At 43.9% G+C, this 21,753-nt stretch overlaps 1 protein-coding gene across 1 annotated transcript; it reads left to right on the forward strand.

Moving 5' to 3' along the window:
- Positions 1-2,482: 2,482 nt before the first annotated feature.
- Positions 2,483-21,476, forward strand: tiparp (TCDD-inducible poly(ADP-ribose) polymerase). The gene is given in 20 exon segments (XM_051958249.1): positions 2,483-2,554; positions 2,557-2,580; positions 2,583-2,622; positions 2,624-2,708; positions 2,711-2,745; positions 2,747-2,899; positions 2,901-2,963; positions 3,005-3,081; positions 3,084-3,234; positions 3,236-3,260; positions 3,262-3,331; positions 3,334-3,514; positions 11,218-11,357; positions 11,360-11,406; positions 11,777-11,807; positions 11,810-11,963; positions 15,928-16,055; positions 16,058-16,236; positions 18,505-18,785; positions 19,986-21,476. Coding segments are annotated over 20 exon segments (2,103 nt in total). The 5' UTR covers positions 2,483-2,505; the 3' UTR covers positions 20,176-21,476.
- The last annotated feature ends 277 nt before the right edge of the window (positions 21,477-21,753 follow it).

Genomic DNA, 21,753 nt, shown 5'->3' on the forward strand with positions numbered 1-21,753 from the left:
ATAGTTCTATTTGGCAATAAATGATGGAAACTGGTGCTCAGAGCTTACCCAGGACGCTAAAAACTAAAAGCCAGGTCAAGAATGTCGGTGTATTAATTAATGTTTGATTAAATTTCATCAGACACAGCAGAATTGTAATCAAACCCTCATTCTGGCATCTTAAAAACTTATCCAAACTTTGTGTCCAAGCAAAATTAGCAAAAACTCATTCACAGTCATATTAGTTGTCGAGAGAACTACTTTGATGCACTCAGTGCTGGACTTCCTAACAACACCAACAGACATTAACAGCTCATTCAAAATGCTGCCGCTAAAATACTGACACATACCAAGAGGAAAAAACACATTACTTTGATTCTTGGATCCCTGCACTAGTTCTCAGTTAAATATAGATCTGAATTTAAGGCCCTACTTGTTGCTTTTAAGTCTCTGAATGATCTGGGCCAAAAATGTGTCAGACACGTGTTTACTGAGTACAAACCTGGTATCTCTCAGATCCATACTGACTGGTTATTTAGTGATGTTCAGACCAGAAACAGTGATATAGCGTTTAATCTTTATGTTCCTGGAAGCAGCTTCTCTTGGAACTTAGATTTGCCCCAGATGTAGCCATTTTAAAAATAAATTAAACACAGTTCTTTTTGCCATTGCTTTTGTAGTAGGTTGATTGATAGAGTCTGGTGTAAACGCTTATTCTACACTTTTATTCATTGAATTTTTTTCAGCTATTTTATTGTATACTTGATCTTTTATGTGCTTTTAGTTCTATCTTTAGGCTTGTTTTTCCATTGTTCTAGCCGGTTTTGATTATTCTATGAAGGTTTGTGGACTTTTTTCGACTTGTCTCCATTTTTTAATTTATGTCTCTTTTATTTATTTATTTTTTTTTACTTAAAAGCACTTTAAATAACCTCTGTGTATGATAAGGTGCTAAATAAATAAATAAAAACAATAAAACTGCTTGCTCCTTTGCTCTGAAGGTGTTATGTGGCACCTCACTGCTGTCCACTTTGCTTTTATTACCAGACTTCTGAGGCCGTATAAAGGCCCCTGAGGGCCCCCTACACCCCCCGTTGCAGCTTCCTCCTCTCACCACCAGACGACTCTCTCTCCCTCCGCCTCTCTCTGCAGCCAGGCCCCGCCTCTGACAGGTTACGGGGCGGAGCGTGTCCGTGCGGAGCCGGGAGGCAGCGTCTCTCTCCACAGCTGTGCTCCTCTCTTTGTCGGTCTGCTCGCTCCTGCGCTTTTCTATCCGGTAGAAGGATACAAAGAAGAGAGACGGACGGCATGAAATAGAGACAGAGCATGAGAACGGGGGGCAGCAGAGGGACACGAGCAAGCCGACCGGACTACAGTCTAGTCCAGACACGGATATTATCTCCGGACTGGATACGGAGCTTCGCCGATGTGCGCACTGGATTTTACCCACCAAAGAGTGTCGAGACCGGGGGAGAGGGGCGGACTTTGTCGCGCAGGTAGGCTTTTTGGTCGCCTCAGTGTGAGAGCAATGTAGAGAAGCTTTTCCTGAATCTGCTGCGGCTGTAACAAATCACCCTGCCTGCGTACTGCGGCGCTTCGGTGCTCTGGGGTGGTTTAGACGCATTTTTACGCACGTAAAGCTGCTGAAGAAGAAGTGCGTCTGAACGAGAGGAGAGCTGTTGTGGCAACGTGGTGAAATAAAGCTCCGGGGTGCCCCGTTTGCCTTTTGTCGTTGCTCCGCTGCAGTGCTGCCCTGGATGTATGTGTGTGTCTGCCTGGTGTTTGTTTGTGTGTGTGTGTATGTGTGTGTGCGCGTCCACTGTAGCCTACGTGCAAACTTGCTCGGGCAGAGATGTGTAAGCGGCACGTAGACGGCAGGGGCCGCGTATCGGACTCCCGTGATCAAAATATATAGTCCCGGGAGAGAGGGGGGTTTTGTTACAGTGATGATTTTATCGCTGCTGTTCGGATGCGCAGCTGTAATTGCAGGCATGACGTTAGCGAGACACACAAGAAACACAAGCAACCAAAAAAAAAAAAAGAAAGACACCGTGCAATTATGTGTTCTCGTTTTATATGATTAATCTGAGCCTGGTGCTCAAGTCCCCTGCAGCAGGATTAGGTAATATTTTTCCGCTTCAGTTCCTGGCTGCACTAAGCTGCGTGAACCTCTCCTGCTTCCCCAAAGAGAATCGGCAAAAAACAGGCTGCAATGTCCCCCCAGTGTGTCTGCCTTATTCCTGCTCCATGCAGGGTCATTCTGGGATAGCCCGTCGGAGGGTTGAACTGGTTTCGTTTCTTATACAGAAGGCGAGGGTTTCCTTTCCAGGAAAGGAAAGACGAGTTTTGCACAGTTAATTTCTGGCTTAATAGCGCGTCGTGCAGCCTATTAATCATCGCTTTATGCGCCACGATGACTTCACCTTTGGAAACTGAGATGATAGGATATAAGAGTTATCTTTGATGACTACCTCTTTCTCTGTCTTTCTCTTTCTCTCAGGACTGTCGGGCTTTAGGAAGGGGGCCATGGATAAAACTTTGCACATTCTCCAGAAATCCGCAGACGGTGTACCGACTGGATCTCCCTGGACATGAGTTTAAATATGACGAAGGGGAAGATTTCGCCGAGCAGCAGATCGTGGGGCTCCGACAAAATACCTCTGGTGAAACCTTATTTCAAGAAGAAACAGAGGAAATTGATCCCAAATGCCATCCACCGCGCCCTGGAGGATCCATACTGACCAGCCTGCTGAGCACGGATACTCTGGTCCGGGGATGGAGTGTTTGTTCCCCGAAGCCAGCCGGGACGGACGCCGGGCAATCTGTGCGCAGCGGCAGTGTGAAACGAGCTGTATGGCCAGGTGTGCCTCAAAGACCCGGGAGCTGCCGACGATACCACCACAGCGGCCGGAGTACAGGGCTGATGACCCGGACGTTTGTGAAATAGCCGATACTACTGCGGAGCTGGAAGAGACGGAGCGGCGAGGGGAGCGACCCAAGATCCAAGATTCTGCCAAGACTGCTTTCAGCTGAAGCCTGGCCTCAGGGCAGCCGGGAGCACAGTGACAATAACACCCCCGGACAGGGAATTACCTCCATTGCTGCACCCCAGGCTCCTCACCAGGAGGGGGCCATCAAAAGCAACGACCTCTTAACCTCTGGAGTTAAAAATCTACCAGTTAAAGACTGCACTGGAATCCAGGACCCCAATGCCCTCCTCCTGCAGCCTGACAAAGGGTGCTATTTCAGGATAAAGTGAAGAGGCCTCCCTGGACCTGGTTTTTTGAGTTGCTCACCCAGCTCCAGTATCACACACACCAGTCGGACTCAGTGGACATTTGTGTGGATTTCCTCCAGGACAGTGCGTTTATGGCAACGACTGTGCCCACCACCACACCGTGCTGCCCTACCACTGGCAGATCCGCAAGAGCAGCAGTCAGACATGGCAGAGCATAGCAGACGACTCCCAGGAACAGCTGGAGAGACTGTACTGCAACCCCGACCAATGAGCAAGTCAGGCTCAAGTTTCCAGTAAGTATCACCGCTGCAGTGTTATTGCTTGTAACTTGTCCACTGTATTATTCTATACTGTGTTTACTGCATGTCCTCAGGTTCATACAGGGTCCTACTGTGGAGGGGAAGAAGTACAAGTGTTTCTGTGTTTCTGATTTGGATCTGTCAGTGAGAAGGGCAATTCACTTTCAATTCAATCAGTTCAGAGCAGGAACTGAAACCTCAATCATGCACTTGCAGGAAAAAACATCTATCTACCACATTCAGTTCACGGCCCAGACATTTATTTTTGATATAGTTTCTCGACACAAGTGAATAATATGGCGTTACAGCAGAACAATTCTCACATTCTGATGAAAACCCTCTTCCTGATCAATAGAGTTGGAAAGTGCAGTACATTGCAGCCACAGCAGTCTATTGATGTGTTGTAAGTACGGCTGAAAAGACTGCTGTGCGGTAAATTGATAGGTATTTGTGACATGGCAACAATGGTGCAGAAAGCTGATAGGCCGCTTGTGAGTGATAAGCCACTTCTGGTTCGCTGTGTTGGAAACAGTAGACCTCGGCCTGAGTTTCCTCTTTGGTTTCAGCGCCGGTGACAAACTGAAAGCTTTGACTCCTACAGCTGTTCTGTGCATGTGTGGCTGCTGGACTGCGGCCAAGTGAATGTGCCTTTGTGAGTGTTACTTTCCCAGCTCCGAATGCAGTAAATGTGATTTATGTATGCATGGTGAAAGCGTGTATTAGTCCGCGTGTCTTCGTGTGTGTTCTAGTTGACGTGTACCTCCGTGTGTCTTTTTATTTGAACAGCTAACCTTGTGTAGGCTCACTCTAACAGACCCTGATATTGGTTAATCTATTTCCTGTATTTCCTGCTCTAACGCAGCCCCATGATGGCCGACTTTATCCAAAACAGACTTTCAGCACTCATGACAGAAAGCTGTGAACTTCCATGACCCTCGGTTGCCTTGTGCGGTCATGACACAGACGTACTTGGCAGCTTCTCTCCTTCCCTCGGTCATAGACATGCACATTGCTGTGTACAATCACACCCACACACGCTCGCACACACACACGCACGCACACTGCTTGGCACGCAGACGCTCGCACGAAATAGGCTGCACAGGAAGCTAGTGGCTTGCAGTGCTCACACGCACGCCTTTTAGTAGACAGAGATAAACCTCTCTTTCACTCTCACACACCCAGTAGATAGACACACACACACATGCAAGCACTTGGCAAGCCCCATGGGGTGACATAAGGAGCAGGCACCGTTTCCTGTGAAACCGTAACTGAAATGCAGGAACATTTCTACATCAACACAATGAAATATCTACACACACTTCAATGACCTCATCCTGAGCACAGTTTGCTTATCTCCCCATTGTTCCATTTAAAAAATCACGTGTGAAGATGTCTTTGAGCAAATTTTAGCAACTTTTTCCTCACATTGTTGTCAGAATCAGCCTGAAAAGTTCTGCTAACACAGTCGGTGACACAACACTGCACTGTTGAACCTTCAGTCTGACACATCCACGTCTCCAATCACATCGGTGTGTTTGTCGTTCTGTGTATTGACACTCACATGAACCCACTGCTTGTGTCCAGTGATTTGTACGTGTCTGTGTGTTCGACTTGTTGACTCATATTTTCAAGCTGAAACTCTACGCTGGGTGCATATTGCTCCACAAACAGGATATGCAACCTGGTGGTGTCAACCCAGATTCTTCAGAGGCCTGTGAGTTGTTCCACTCTCTAACAGTCAGACAGGCCCATCTGGCTCACTTGACGGAAACTCCAGTAGAACCAGAAATGCAAGACTGATTTACTATACATTTTACATATATTTGTAGCCATTATGATAACTTGATTATCTTAGAGCTTCAGTATGGAGCAACTGTGCTATTTTTTTAGGTTGTTGGCAGAAATTCACTTCTTATCCAAGTGACTTCTTGTGTAATTATGATTATTTTCTTTTCTGTCAAGCAAAAGCCACTGTCATTCAGTTTGTAATGTGTGCACTAAACATTTCCATCAGCACCAGGACTTGTATTTGCTCATGGTTTGATTAGCACACAAGATTTTTTTCATTTTTTTTCTTTACATTTCCTGTGATTTTTTTTTAACCCGACTCCGACATGATAATTACTTCTTGACACACTTTTCAAGTTTAGCTACAAGCTCGACAACCACTGAATTCACACGTATTTCACATAATTATACCATTCTAGCACATTCTAGTCAGCCAATTTCTTTATCGCGGCCTCTACTTCACCCCACGTCCAGTATTACATTTTTAAAGCAACCAAGGCATAAAACTCCCAATAGAGTGGCTGAATGTATCTTATACCTCTGCCTTAAAACTGCCGAATAGTGGAGTGAAAATGTGACTTTAGACAGCGGACGTACAACATGTTTGTCAGTGAAACGCATGACCTCTCTGACAAATAACCCAGATTTGTTTAGCTTTTCATTTACAGTAAGTAAACACTGGCAATCCCTGGTTCCAAAAGGATGATTTAGGCCTGTGAAGAAGTGCTTGGCTATTAATAAATGGTTTGCATGTGTTAAATTGATAACACCAGACTTAGTTTTGGTTTCAGACTGTGGGAGCGAACAGCTGTCGAGTGATGAGACCCACACTGAGGAGGAGTCAGTAAACGTGTAGTGTTCACTCTGTTCTGGTTCTTCAGTTGAGCCATTTTCCTCGAAGCTTTGTTTGTGCTGGTGTGTGTGAGAACTCTTTAGAGACGCAGCCCAGCTTGTCTTTTCATGCACATCACACACACACACACACACACACTCATAAGGCATCACCGTGGTTACTACAGTCAAATGATAACAATCGTTAGTGATATAAAGAGCAGCAGATGACTTAACAAGCTCAACTGTCGGTATGGCAACACAGGCCTGTTTTGCCTTTCACTGTGTGTGTGCAGCAGGAAAAGGAGTGGACAGAAAAGCAAAATGCACTAGCAGTTATTTTTCTTCTGTGTGTGTGTATCTGCATCTGATTATGCACGGCCCATTGTGGCGTGCGCATGCGAGTGTGTGTTCTGTGCCGAGCTGTTCCATGTGTGTATGAATCCATAGCGCAGGTTAATCCATCCATATGATAAGCAGGAATGGAAGTCTGGCTAATCGCCATTAGACTAACTGCAGCAGTAAGGAGGGAATGTCACAGTCATCGCTTCTAAAAGTATACTGTAATAATCCTCAAGCTGTACAGTTTCTTGTTAGACAGGTTCATGCTGTGCTGTAAAGTGTGTGTGTAAGAGGGCGGAAAAGATATGAAAAAGCGTTTTCACTTTTATTTCCCCTTGGCTGATTTGAGTGTTTCTTGACATCTATTGCTTCCTGAACACAATGAATTCTCAATCAGATCTCCTACAATTAGGCTAATTTCCTGTGATATTCTGTGCTAGGGCGGACTTTAGGACTTGTAAAGCGTTTCGCCCTTTTTACATAAGCATGATGAAGCACACATATTCGTGTGTGTGTGCGTGTGAGTGGTGGAGCAGGCTCTTTTGTCAGCCAGGTGATAAAAGCCTTGCTTGTCATTAACTGACATAAAGAGTCACTGAGCACCAAGGGCAGAGCGACCTGACACAAGGTGTGTGGTGAGTGGTGTGTGCGAGTGTGTCATTGTGTTTATATCGCAGGGGGATTCCATGTTACCCTGTTGTGTTATGAACCAAAGAAAATCAAGGATCGGTTATGTCTGAGCGAGCTGTTTGTGTGTGTGAAAAGAAGCAGAGCCAAGATAATCAGACTGAATGGGTCCGCTCTGTGTGTGTGCGTGGCTATAGCGTGTCAGACGGATCATGCCATGAATCCAGAGGGGCGAGGTCGGGTCGCTCTGCCTCTTATTACTCAGAGTCTGCTTCATTCATCCTTCTTTTTGTCCCCTCTTCCTTCCTTCTTCCTCTTACTCTGTAATCGTTCCTTACTGGGTATTTTTCGTCCTCTACGTTTCCTCGTCGCACCTGTCTTTGCTCCCTTTCTCTATGTCTTCGTATCTGTCAGTCTCTGTATCATTTTTTTCATTCCTCAGTTATCCCTCGAGGGCCTGAAAGAGGTGGAAGAGATGTGGAAATTGTGTGTGTGAGAGAGCTTCGCCGGCACTCTCAAGCAGAATCCCTTTTTCGCTGCCTTCTTCACCATTTTTTCTCTCTCAGCTCCTCTCCTCTGAAGTGTCACTAAGTGTTATTTTAATGGCCAAACTCACTTGCTTGTCTTCTGCCGCTCCTTCTTTTTTTTATCTCATGTTTATATTCTCACACGGTTTACACCCTTGGCAGCTTTGCAAGTTCAAAAGTGAGAGTAAAGGACTGAGAGAGGACACCCTGAACTATGAGCTTAATGATGTGGACAGAGACAGAGATACACTCTTGTGGGAACAATCTAGGACATGCAGGAGACGGCACATTTTTTTCCCTTGTTCTGTGTGGGTGGGTGGTTGACTTTGTGTTTACGGCCTTCAAAGCTAAAAAAGCAGATCAAGTCAAGCCCATTTGAATAATCACTTGAAGTGAACAGGTCGAACATGAGGAAGCATCACTGACCATGACATCAAGGCAGAATGTGTGTGAGAGAAGCCTTCGTCAGCAGATTTGGTTGACTGACTGACTTATCTAGCGTGACTGGATGAAGTTTGCATGTGTGTACACGAATATGTCGAAAGAATGTGTGTATATGTGTGTGGGTGCGTTCAAGAGTGAGCGAGTGCTCCTATTCTATTTTTTTTCTCTCTCTAGTCTGTGACGTTCACCATGGCATGACTGCTGCTGGTATGCGGGTCCTTGTATGTGTAGCCGTGAGAAGTTTGAAGGTGTGTGTGTGTGTGTGTGTGTTGAAGGCAGTGTGTGGGGGATTAATAGCCATTTTGACACTGCAGTGAGTTTTCTTAACCTTTATTTATCCAGGGAAAAGCATTGCTGAACACACTGTTTTTTGCTTTTCCCATCACCCTGCTTTCACATTCACACACATTCGCACATAGTACAAGAACAGAGCAGGTTTGGGGTATTTTAGTGATTCCGACATACCGGCTCCCTCGTCAGCGGTACGATTTGCCATTTAAAAGCCTTTTAGTTCCAGAAATGAAAGACGCTGCTTTAAATGCGTTCTTTGAACTTGCAATTTCAGTTGACTTTTGTGCATGCACCTTTGCACAAACTTGGAGTAGCACGACATTTCAAGCGTGGTTGACGACCTTGCCAGAGTGGGCGTGCTTCGCGCCTCGTTCCAACTTTGATTGGCCTCCGCGTTGAAAGCACTGAATCTCGGTGCACTTAATTTAACTGGTGGAATTTTATTTTTAGAACAGCACAAACTAGTCTGGGAGCGAGGGAGGGAAAAAGACTGTGTGAAAGGCTTTGAAATGTATTGGACTGACCTCTCTGGAGACCTGTCCTCATCGGAGTTTGTGCGAGAGTGTGCGAATTTGTGAGAGGAAGAGAGACAGATACAGAGGTAACCAGTGAGGTGGAGAGCCTGCTGCCAGTAAATCTAACTTCCGCATAGTAAAACTTGAATATGTGTATGTGTTAGAGGTCAATCACACTCAGAATCTCTTGTCACCATAACACGGTGTTACAGGAGAATCTGTTCTGTGCTGTTTTGGTAAAAGGGTAACAGAGTGGACCATGCAGGTGCAGGGCATTCGCGTTCTTTTTCAGACTGAAAACGGAGAACAGAAAAGTGCGGAGACACCGAAACAAGCAGTGAAACGGGGAACAGAGTGGAGACATGACAGAACAAAGTGAGAAGAGAAAAAATTAAGAATACAAAGTGAGCAGCAGAGAACAGGCTGACCAGAGGTGAAACAGAAGAAGTTCTGTTTTCACACTTAATTTGCTTGTGCTACATTTTCAGTTTCTTACCTTCTCATCCTTCCGTATCAGTACGTCCTTGGTGCTCCTGTTCCCATCATCCGTTCTCTTCTGTTTCTCTGTTTTGCTTTTAGTATTATAATTCATGTAGCAGAAACCCTTTTCAGGGAATTCTTGAATAAAGTTAAGAGAATCATGTGGACATCTGCGTTATCTGTGTGCCCTGTGTTTCTGGTAATCTGCTGATGTGATAATCAGTGACTCACTCCTCAGTTGCTGTTTGTTTCTGCACGTGCTCTGTGTTTGAACTACTATTTCACTTCCTCTTATAGAGATGCAGTCACATTATGACTTAGCAGAAACACTATAAATATAGCGTATTTAACTGCTATTTGTGTGTGTATGTGTGTGTAACCCGGTGACCAGTAATTGCACGTACACTATGAAACTGAATCCATTTTTTCTTTTTTTTTTACTGTGCAGCCATTATAATATGAGGTTTCACTGCTTTGGGCCTTTGAACTAATACAGTTTAAACACTTCTGATCAGCTTCTCTGTGTTTCAGATGGGAACATCTACACAAGCACAGCACCGGAAACACATTCTGCTTTTCATACTCATATTTTCCAGACGCACACACACTTGCAGATGTCCAACATTTGACATTACATCCACTTAGTTTCCCTGCAAAAAGCTAACAAAAAAAAATCAATGAGGCCATAACGCTGTCAGGCCGTGTGCTGCTTTGTGTTTGCTCTACCGGTATCTTGTGTAGTTTTGCGTGGTTGCCTGTGTGATACATGCATATGACTGTATGTATGTGTTAGTGTCTGCTCTCTCTGTCTCTGTCTGCCTTCCATGCCATAGCGTGCCAATGTGTGATGCCCACATTTATGTAAGTGGTATGTCTGACCCAGAAAAAGATTTGCCTTAGGCCCTATGGAGACCTAATGTAGAGAGACTGATACACACACACACACACACACACACACACACACACACACACACACACACACACACACACACACACACACACACACACACACACACACACACACACACATAACAGGGTTTTCACCCACGCTTGTCGAGACAGAGGGGTTATGGGAGGTTGTATGCACTTATGGGATTATGCATTTTCACTGCTTATTTACTTAGCAGATAGTGACACTTTATATATTTTGTGATCAGCGACACGAAGTCACAATTCTGTCACTGAATGTGACTAATGGCGGGGGCATGCCATTCTTTAAAGCAATAGTTTTAGGGAGATACTGTTATTAGCTTTCCACTGGCACATTTGAAGCTATAAAATTGATTAGTTTATTAGTAGAAGCTAAGCTAACAGGCTGCTTACTGCACAGATTTGAGAGTGGAATCAGTCTTCTTACAAAACTCTCAGCAAGAAAGTGAAAAAACACATTTTCTTACATTCGAAACAACTCCTGTAAAACCATAATTAAATAGCGTATTCAATAGAGCTCTCCCCTTCATTAGTCCTGTTTACATCTTAATGTTTCTTTCAGTTTTTGAAGAGTTGTTATAGTTACATTCGTGTTCTCATTGTGTGCGGACATAATGTTTTGATCATACATGTCTTGTGTTTCTCACTTTTTATAAGTCGTGTTTTTTGACATTGTCATCCGCTGTGATTCATTCTGAGCGAGCAATTAGAGGTTTGGTCGTCTTGCTCCAGGGCACATGGGTTAAATTAAAGTCACGGAAGCAGCCAAATGTTTGGTCAAACGGTTACCGATTTGAAACACAAACCGTGACCATTTAACAACAAAGTCACCGTGGCATGACCGCATGTTAGGTCAACACGTACATGTGTTGCTTTTTCATTCTGACTGTTTTCAGTTATTTAATGGCTCAACCTTTGCGTTTCAGGAGTCGAGTGTTTGCCCTGGACTTTGGGGCGATGCAGGTGTGCGACCTGGAGTTTGACTGTGTCCGACGACTGACCACTCCCCCCAGCCCTCTACCTGTTCCCACGGCGAACCCAAACCCCACCCCCAGCTGTCACACGGTGTGAAGTACTACTGCAGAGACAACTTTGGCTGGAGGGAGTACTCCGAGGTGAGCCAATCGACGCAATTACACGGGTGTTTGTGTGTTTGCATGCACGCTCTGTGAACACGAAGCCAGACACATTAACTTTGCACCCAACCAATCAATCGTCTCGGCACTGTGATGGGCTCGATGCACGTGCTCATATGTACTCGTATACACAAAGGAAGCACCCATTGTGATGCAGCTGTGCATGGCCTTTTTCAGTTCATTCCACCAACTCAATAAAATGTGGTATTTTTTTCATACTTGAACAATTGCCACACTTCACTGATATTTCCCTTTCCAGACTTTCCTTTCAGTCAACTGCAAAAAAAGTCAAACAAGTCAGTCTAAATCTTCCTTTCTGACTTTTCTTCAATCTCCTTCTCCTCTACAGCCGGTGGTGAAGCTCATAGAAGAGGCAAGTTCAAGGGTCTTAAGGAGGTGCGATTCATTACGCTCCAGAACCAGTATATCCTCAACATCAGGGAGGGCTTCCAGCAGAACGCGGTCTTCGGGTTCAGACGTCAGATCAAGAAGCGACCCATGTTCATGTCGTCTGTGATGCTGACACCTCACCTACAGTAAGTAGGCATGATTAGCACTTGATCTTACTCTGCTTGTGCTGGTATAGCTAAGAGTGGAGCACCAATAGACATCGAGATTTGATCTTACTGCTGCAAAGTCTGCATGGCTCTAATGAAGAAATGGGTTCCAATACTTGCAAAATCCCTCCAAACTAATGCTATTCCAATCAATCTCAGCTGTTAAATGTACTTTGTGTTAATGTTCTCTTCAAATACAACTTCTCATAGCTGCTAGCATCGCTGTAGACTCTGTTTCTGCCAACCACATAACAGATGAGCTGATCAAACATGGCGGTGAGGAAGCCATTTGGATGCAAACAAGCATTGTTTAATGAACAGTCCATTAACCTCCAGTAAAACATTCAGATGAGCATTGGGGTTTAAAATTGGTGTTAATTAAAATGTACAGGGAAGTACTCGCTCCCCAGTTGTGAGGTAGAGGTCAATCGTTTGATTGATAGTCTCTCTTGGTCTGCTCTTTTTTCACCCCCAGCTTCTATTTCCTGTTGCGCTATCTGCTTAGAGCCACATCGATCCTTTTAGCACTCGGATCACAACATTGTCGGTGAACATTTAGTATTTTGGACATGAAGCAACGCTTGAATATTGGAACAGCGACCTTGATTTTACATAAGTGCCTGGCAACATGTGCAAAGTGTCTCGCAGACACCAAGCTGCCTCTTCAATATGTGACATGCTGTCTCCTCATGGCTCTCAGTGTTCTCTCAGCATCCTGAGTTCCTGTTTGGAGACATGCAGTCACGCAGAGCCGGTACACCATGCTAATGTCACAGTCGGGGCTGAATGCTCAGAATACCACATACACCTTCTATCTGCTGTTGTTGTACATTGGCAGTGTGAGCTGAACTTGAAACCGATGTTAGCATTTAATGCAGCTCAGATTTTGGCGAGTCAAAGAGAGTCACCGGGACACAGGGGTTTGTCCTGTGCAGAATCAAGCAGGCCTGAAGCAGACAGTCGGAAATGAGATAATGAGGCAAACGAGAACAGATGAGGCAGAAGACGAGAGCAAGGGAGAGCCAATAAATGAAGGGAAAGGAAACGAAAAAAATAGTGCAGCAAATCCAGTTAACCCTCCACAGCTCAGACACCCACTGGAGCAATTTAATTTCTCCCCAAATCTTCTTTTTTCTCAAAGTCAATCGACGTGTCTTTATTACAGTGGAGTCGTCTCCCTTGCAGCACTCGCCACGGTCTTATTTTTGAAACAAGTGATACCAGATTGGAAACAAGTGGAGTCATTTCACCCCATTTGCAGAATCTTTCACTTCCTTTGCCGAGCAGGCTGCTGTAGCGGTGTCCTGCCAGTTTCCCACACAGAGCGAAGGCAAGAACGAGCTGTTCCTACCAGGCCCCGACAGTCAAGAGAAGACAAAATGGAGAGCAGGAGATGAAGGAAAGAGAGAGAAAATTAGACGGAGGAAGCAGGAGACAGAAAGAATGAGAGACAGTGAGATAGAGAGCACAGCTGAGGAAGTGAGAGAGCAGGAGGGCTAAATGGTTTCCAGACCGGGTGCACAGCAGAGTGGAGTTGGTGAGTGAAGGAGTGCGAAACGTTACTGTGGGGAGCTGGAATTTGGATCGAAGGATTTGCTCATGGGACTTTGTCATCTGTTTGTTGTGTGTGCACTTCAGTTAACCACTTAGTGGGGACAAAAATCTGATCACAGTCAAATAATTGGGGACAAGAAGCTGCTTCCAGCAAGGCAGACTATTAAACTCCTGGCAATAATACTTGTTTTTTTTGTTGATTAAATGTATTCATTTTTTCTAGACGAATGAATGTAAGTCAGTGCAGTGTCCTCCGAAACGACCGAAACAGTTGGTGTGTGTGTGTGTATCAGGAACAATCTGTGTGAGGCTTTACAGGTGGAGGTCATTAGCTTGATTGGCACTCTCCCTGGCTCCCTCCCCACCTCTCTCCCTTTTCCTTCTGTCATCTCGCTCTCCTGATGATGTTATTTTCAGCCATCGCCTCCCTCTCCCTCCCTTGTTATCTGTCCTAATCTTTCTCCTTTTCACTCTTTCTCCCCCCTCCCCAACTCCATCATTCTCTTGTTATCTGTCCCTTTTCATTTCACACTTGTTTTCTGCAGCAGGCTGTCTGTGATCTCTTCAAAGCGCACAGGGAATAGAGACATCGATTGCGGGGGGAGATCGAGACCGGACAGACAAGATAAGAGAGGGAGAGAGGGGAAAGAGATGAGAAAACTGTCGCACTAACTCAGAGTCAAGCTGATCACAGTCTCTTGACAACCCACACACACACACACACAAACGCGCACACACACACCCATGCACGTCTTTCTTATGGCTGATAGAGCTAACAGCATTTACACTTAGAGAGTGATAACTTGACAGCCAAACTACTGTTATTGACTCAAATGCCAGATATAATAGTTTTTTTGTCACTTCCATGACAGCTCCACAATTGGCATTTTATTTTCCCCCCTCTGTCTTGTTCTCGCTCCCGTCTCTACCTCGCCTCGCCTCCCCGTTGTCTTGTTTGGTGTCTGGGTTTCATTTTCGCACAGTCCTGCTGTTTTGTTTGGTCGGTGACGGCTGACGGCTGCTGTGGAGCTGCTCGGCTCCGCACTGCAGTGAAGTCATTGTTGACAGTCGGTGGAGTAGGATTTTGACGTGTCTGTTCTTTGCGGCGGTTTTGTTTTAGGTGGGGATGCAGCTTTGATTGGAAACACATGAGGATGTAGCTGCAGGAAGGTGGAGAGTGAGGTAGAACGCTGAGATGTGCGGCTTGCAGTCGATGCTTCTGTCACTGTAAATGATCGGGCCTGCGATGTTGTTTTAGATGACCCTGAGCAGGGATAGAGAGTGGAAAATGAAAAAGCTCTATCCGTCCAGAGGAGATCTGGATCACTCTGTTGTAGTGCAGATTTTTTTTAATAAGGCGCAGCAACTAATGTTTCAACATCTTGATCAGAGTTCTCATCAGTCCTGTTTGAGCCTCAGTAGTTCTGTCTTCAAGCTCATTTTGCACAAAGGTTCATGTGCACTGTACAGGATGGTCTGGAGGAAAGAACAGGCCATAAATTATAAAACTGTGTTTGATTTTAATTCGATAAAATATAATTAACACCGTCTTTCTTTCCCCATAAATGGGCAATAAATTACATAATGCCTTCCAGGAACCTGCCTGTCAACTTCCAGTTACATGGTCGGCCCTTTTATTGGAAATTATAGTACCCATGAAAGAAATGATTCCGTGTTTGAATGCCAGAATCACACAACTACAGAACGGATGCAACTAATAATTATTTATCTATTAATATGTCAATGAAGGCCAAATTCAACTTTCCAGAACCAAAACTGATGTCTGAAGATATGAAACACAAAAGTACTAAATCCTCACCTTTTAGAAGCTGGAACTAGCAAATATTTCAAAATTTTCTTCCATAAAATACTTTTAACATTTTGATTGTTTTTCAGTCAGATCACTAATTCATGAATCAGTTCATTATTGTATGGTGAATATATGTAATGATTACATTTTTTTTTACTAAATTAAGTAACAAAAGCTGTGACACCATGAAAAATATTTTCGAATAGTACTTGACTAAACATAACTTCAAGTTTAAGAAAGAAAAAGAAAGCGAACTCAAAGAAATGCAGGAAATACTCGGAGTTCTGGGTTTCATGTATGTCTTTGTAAATTGAACTAAATTAGTCATATTAATCTCCATAATTAATACTAATATTCATTGCAGTCAGGTAAAGTTGTGTTTTATGCAATTTTTGTAGGGATTAAGTGACTGAAATCTGAATTAAGCTCAATATTTAAGCTTTTTGGCCAATTCGTAACATTTCTACAGGAAAGCACTTCGGCTCAACAGTTGTTCTAAACGTGCTCCATAAATAACTACCTTACCTCCATATTTATGCAGTCAGACATCTTATCCCTTCTTTCTTTTTTTCTTTGCAGGACTTTGGGTGGTCTCTCTTTATCTCCTCTGCCCTGCTCGTCGTCGTCCTCCTCCTCTTCTTCGTCGTCCTCATCATCGATGGATCCCTCTGTGTCACATCCTCTCTCACCAACAACCACCAACCCGCCCAGCTTTTTCCAGAAACATGGTTGCCAATGACGATGAGCCAGGACTTCCTCCGGGTGCCTGTGTCCCGTGAAGACCGCAGCTACAGGACAGTGTACAGTCTGTTCCACAAGACGGTGTCGGAGACCAAGTTCAGGATTATCAAGATCCTGCGCGTGCAGAACCCCTTCCTCTGGGAGAAAGTATAAGAGGTGAGAACAAAAGCCTTTCAATGATTGAAGCTCTGCCTCAATGCTGGAGATATCACCTGGTAGCCTAAGTGCAAAATCACAAATAATTTCCATACATCATATAAAGTACACAATATCATGTTTAACCCTCTGGACCCAAAGCATTTGCTGAATGTTTTTAGCTCCTGTTGCATTTTACTCACTGTGGGCTACTTGTTCACAGCAATATCAAGTCCTGACTTGAAGCACAGAGAACTCAGAAGTGTCTCTTGTGCTGGACATCAAAGCTATAATGAAAGTTTTAATCGATTATTCATATTACAGAAATTTAAAAAAAAACCTGGAATCAACATGTACAGTGCCCACATGTATGACAAACATTAGCATATATTGTAACTCTACATGCTATAGATATTTTATTGCTTAAATTTATTGTCATACTTGTCTGCTTGTGTAAACACAGCCTGCAGCTCAGCCCAGTTCAGATGAAAAGTCCATCGGTTTTGTAGCATGCCTGTTGGTTTCAGCTGAGTCAGTCATGGCTGTGTTGTTTCAAGGAGCCCAGAGTTGATTGTTTTTCTAGACTCGGGTTGTTAAAACGATTTCTTTTTTCAAATTATAAAATGAGACATGTAAAATACAACAATTTTTATAACATGTCCAGATTTTAGCTTGGATTTGGTTGTTTTCCTGACGAAACTAGAAGTCAAACAGATTAGTTTAAGGGACGTCCTGAAAGTTAGAAAACCTGATAGTTCCTCCTGTTTATACAGTTTTCTTGCTAAGAAGATAAAGGATATAATTGCAATTGTGTTTCCAAAAATGAACGTGACTTTTAAACCTGTGCAGTTTTTGGGGTTCAGAGGGTTAATGACAACACAGGAAACATTTCTGTCATTAAACTGGCTGCCGGCAGGTTTGCGTATGTTCCTTTCCTTTGCATGCAGCCTTTAATTTACATGCTTAGTGGTGAAGCTGTGACATCTGCCTTAGACGCAGTCTTGGTTGTGATACTGAACTAGAGTTATCAAATGGTCCCCAGCTACTTTGCTGTGAGAGATGTGCGATTTTAAAGATTTCTTCCACATATACTTCACTTGAAAACAGTGCTCAAGTTATAAGCACAAATCTACATTTATATGATATTCGGATCCACGGTTGTGCTGAAGCAGAATAGTGTGTGAGCTGTGCTAGTCTGAAATATTTGTTGTGGCGACTCAAAACAAATTGTTGAAACTTTTCATCGTGATATTTCTTGCTGTTAAAAGCATATTTCAGACCCAGCTGTGTGTGCTCTTGCAGATAGAATGAAACTTCTTAAGAGCAAGCACATCGTGAATGATAAACTATGTAAGAGGAGGGAAGTTAAAAGAAAATAGGGCAAATGGGACCAGCTGTGCGGGACTTCGTGAGAAAGAGTTGAGCGTGGTGTGTGAACACAGCAGATGGAGAGATGTTTGGCGATGATGATGTTCCTGTTGTGAACACAGTGGGCTAACCGCTGTGGTTAGAGCAGGGCAGGTCGCATCAGCTGTGACAGTTAAACTCTCCCACACCGACTGGTACCACACGGTTTCACAATGACTGACGGTGTGTGCTTGTGTGTCGCCGCCTCTGAAAGTGATGCACCCTCTGAATGTCAGTTGATTTCCTTCTTCCCACACTCGGGTTGTGACAGAGAAACCATAACTGCTTGTTTGCGTGTCTGGGTGTGTGTGTGTGTTGGCATGCAAATGGTTTGTTGTTTACGTGAAGGGAAGTTGAGGAGCTTCATCCTAAATTGGATAGTAGGAAGTGAAGTGTGTGTGTGTGTGTCTGTGTATATGTTGTGTGTGTGTACTGGGTGCGTGCAGTGGGAGTTTGTCAGGTCACACGCTGCGGGATCGTGAGAGGTCATGCCCGGGTCACGGCCTGTCTGGCTCGGAACGCTTTCTCCTCCGCGTGCCTGATTGATTGGCTCACATCAAACGAGCTGCATGTATGTGCGCGCATACGTGTTGCTAGAGAAACGGATTAGGCCCGATGTTTTTGCACAATTTGAGAGCATACGAGGTTGTGATAACAACTTTGAATAGCAATAGCGATGCTGCTCTGAGCTGTTTACTGATTCACGCCTGGAAGATGATCTGTTTTGTGCATCAGCCTGTTCCCATGAAGGGGAAAAAACAGCTTTCTGATCAATATGTTTTGCTTTTTTCATTTAAAAGAATGAAATAATCAACCGTGAATGCTAAAAATACAATAAAAAATGCTGCATTAATGGAAAACCGCATCTAACCTTCTGTTTCTGTCTGCTCCAACAGGAAGAAGGAGTACATGTCACGGCGTATGTCAGACATGGACCGGCTCCTGAGCGAGCGCCACCTCTTCCACGGCACATCGGCAGACGTGGTGGAGGGCATCTGCAAGCACAACTTCGACCCACGAGTCTGCGGCAAGCATGCCACCATGTTCGGCCAGGGCTCCTACTTTGCCCGCAAGGCTGTCTACTCCCACAACTTCTCCAAGCGATCGCCCAAAGGAGTTCATTGCATGTTCCTGGCCAAAGTCCTCACTGGCAGGTGTGTGTGAGAACCAAAGCTCACAAGTTAATAAGAATGACCGACTCGTTGGCATCTCTGAATATAAATGGAATTTTCTTTGTTTAATGTGACAGTAATAATATATCGTCGTGTTATTCGTGACCCGCTGATCTAATCCAGTGAATTAAGGGTGTAGAAAAACAAAACACATCAACAGTCCTTTCTAGAAGCATCACTTTCTTATTACTGATGGCACAAATTCTTCCTCATTTGAGTGATATATCTCTGCTCTGGTCTGAAGGAAGCTGGAAGGAACATAGTTTGGTAAAATGCTAAATCAAGGCCTTATGTGTTCTGGTTCTTTTGGGGGTTTCATGGTTTAGTGTCCCTTGTGAACAGCTTGGTGTGTTTGACAAGCATGTTCCCTCCAGCACATACCTCATCCCAAACAACTTTTTGACCCTTTCTGCCTCACATTTAATGCTTTCAGACTAAATTTACAGAGCACATCAGCATTAATTTGGATCATGAAAATCCTGAGGTTTTATTTTTTCCATAAGCCATCATTCAGACATGCTATGCATCAAGCTACTCCCATTCCTTAAAATGCAAGTCAAATCTGGAGCCGCACATGTAAACAGCTGATTTGGCTTTTACCCATCATACATCACTAGCTTCATTACCGCTGCAGCAGACAGTCTGTGGTTCGCCCAGAGGCTTGTGCAGTGGTTTGGAAACACACATAACCCACCCACCCCCCAACTCTTAACCTGGGTTCAAGCTGTTCCACGTCACAGGCAGAGACAAGCTCCCAGACCTGAGCAGGGATATGCTGTATGTCTACATACGGCCTTTATCTGTAGCTGAAAATGTTCATATGCTTTATTGATGTTCCCTAAGAAACTAGTACAAAGATTGATGGATGGCGGGTCTTTAAGGCGGGACATGAATATTTAAAAGAGGAAAAACAAACTGGTGTATATGTACAGCACATTCATTTCATGCACTTGCAGCACATGCTTATATTATTTAAAGTGCCTTGAAATGCACAGTGGAGCAGCAGGCTTGTAATCATTACATTTAGACAAATCTTCCTTTAAGTGGTAAATTATTCCTCTCAAAGACTAAAGAGCTAAACAGCAAAAAGCTTTTTTCCAACAATAGGCATCATTTTCAGGCTGTTTCATGAGAAATGGTTTCAACCACGTGACTAAAGTTTTCTCTCTTGTGTTTCTCCAGGTTTACTGTAGGAAATCCCTCCATGCGGCGACCTCCACCCATCAACCCTCGTGACCCCTCTAGTGACCTTTATGACTCCTGTGTGGACAACTGGGTGGACCCCCAGATCTACGTCATCTTCAATGACGACCAGAGTTACCCTTACTTTATTATTCACTACGAGGAGGTACCCAGCACAGTCGCCGTCTAAGCCCTTCAACAGAACTTGGTGTCTTTGTTTGCAAATCCTTAGTCATAGTCTGCTAATGGTGGTAGATGGATGGATGGAGTTTGATGCAAAGGAACAGTTTAAAACCAATAAAAATGGACTTTCTGAAGCGTGTTGGTGAAACCAGCTCTGTTGGAGTCACTCTGTTAGACCAGACTTCACCCATCTGGTGCCTGAAATGCATTAAAGCAGGCTGAGAAATATTTGCAAATACACAATGATTCAGGTCTGTAGTTGACTGGAACCAACCAGACTGGACTGCATTAAGGAGCATCAGACCGGATTCAACTGGACAAAACTGGATTAGCAGAGGACAACACCTGTTTCATCCAGTGTTCAGAGGTGGATGACAACCGAAAAAAGCTGCAACAGACTTGAGTGGACTCATATACTACATTTTACAATCTAGAATGAAAAGGACCTCAGTGATGATGATCGCTGGGCAAAAGAGGATTTATCTACTTTACTGATTTGGAGCAGATGCAGGAAAAACCAAACCTCGGCCCCTTATCATTTTGACGTAGTCGTACGGCTGTACGTGAACTCGTTTCCACATCGGGACAAAACTGTTGTAGACAGTTAGCGTCCTGCCAGTACTGTGAATGACCAACTGGCCATGTTATTATTATTATTATTATAATTATTATTATTATTGTGAGGAAGCAGCAACCAACCAATCAGAGGCTTCCACAGAGAAACCATGGCAACTCTGACCCTCCCATCATTCTCTTATACAAATCATAGTGAGTGTTTACCCAGCCTCCGGCCCATACATTTTTTTTTTTTTTCAAATCTATGTGCTGAGTGTTTGAATCTTTTAATTTAGTGAACATTAATCTTGTGGCCTCTTCAACCAGTCAGTGGACATGAGTTTCAGAGGGACTTTTAAAAAAACGGACATCCACATACTATAAACCTCCAGGCAGAGGATTCACACGACACCAGTGCTGCTTCTGGTTGCCATTTTTGCTTTTGTGGCCACCACTTTGGTTCCTCTTGGAAGGGATCTGATTCTTGCTGAGACTCGATGCTGCTGTAGCAGCAGTGGCGGCGGTAGCGCTGTAGCGTTTTGTCAGCAAACCCCCTGAAACTCATCTCTCTTGGACCGCTCTCTCGCTCAGAGACAGTAGACTCGTTTCGATTTTTTTTTTTTTTCTGAGACAAACTGTACAAACTGTTCTTTTTGTTTATATTTGAACTGTGTGCCTTTTGTTCATAAAAATGTTTATTTATGTTAGTTTAATGTATCATTGATTAAATAAAGAATCTAAAAGAGGAAATGACTGAATGGTCAACTTGTGCTTTATTCAGATCATGTTGATTCAAATTTATTGTTCATGTGTTTGGCTAAACTTTCCTCCTAGTTATTCCCATTAACATCAGTTCAAACAATTCTCACTAAAGGCTTTTCAAAGCGGAGTCTGTGAGGAGGTTTAATTGTTTCGCAGCAAAGTGAGCATAATATCGATTTTTTTCCCTCCCTTTTTATAAATATATAAATCTATCTTTTCACTGTTAGTGGAGGAAAATTCTGCAGTATTTTCCTGTTATTTCCTGTCA

Source organism: Acanthochromis polyacanthus, chromosome 13 (genome assembly GCF_021347895.1).
Source record: "Acanthochromis polyacanthus isolate Apoly-LR-REF ecotype Palm Island chromosome 13, KAUST_Apoly_ChrSc, whole genome shotgun sequence".
NCBI lineage: Eukaryota > Metazoa > Chordata > Actinopteri > Pomacentridae > Acanthochromis > Acanthochromis polyacanthus.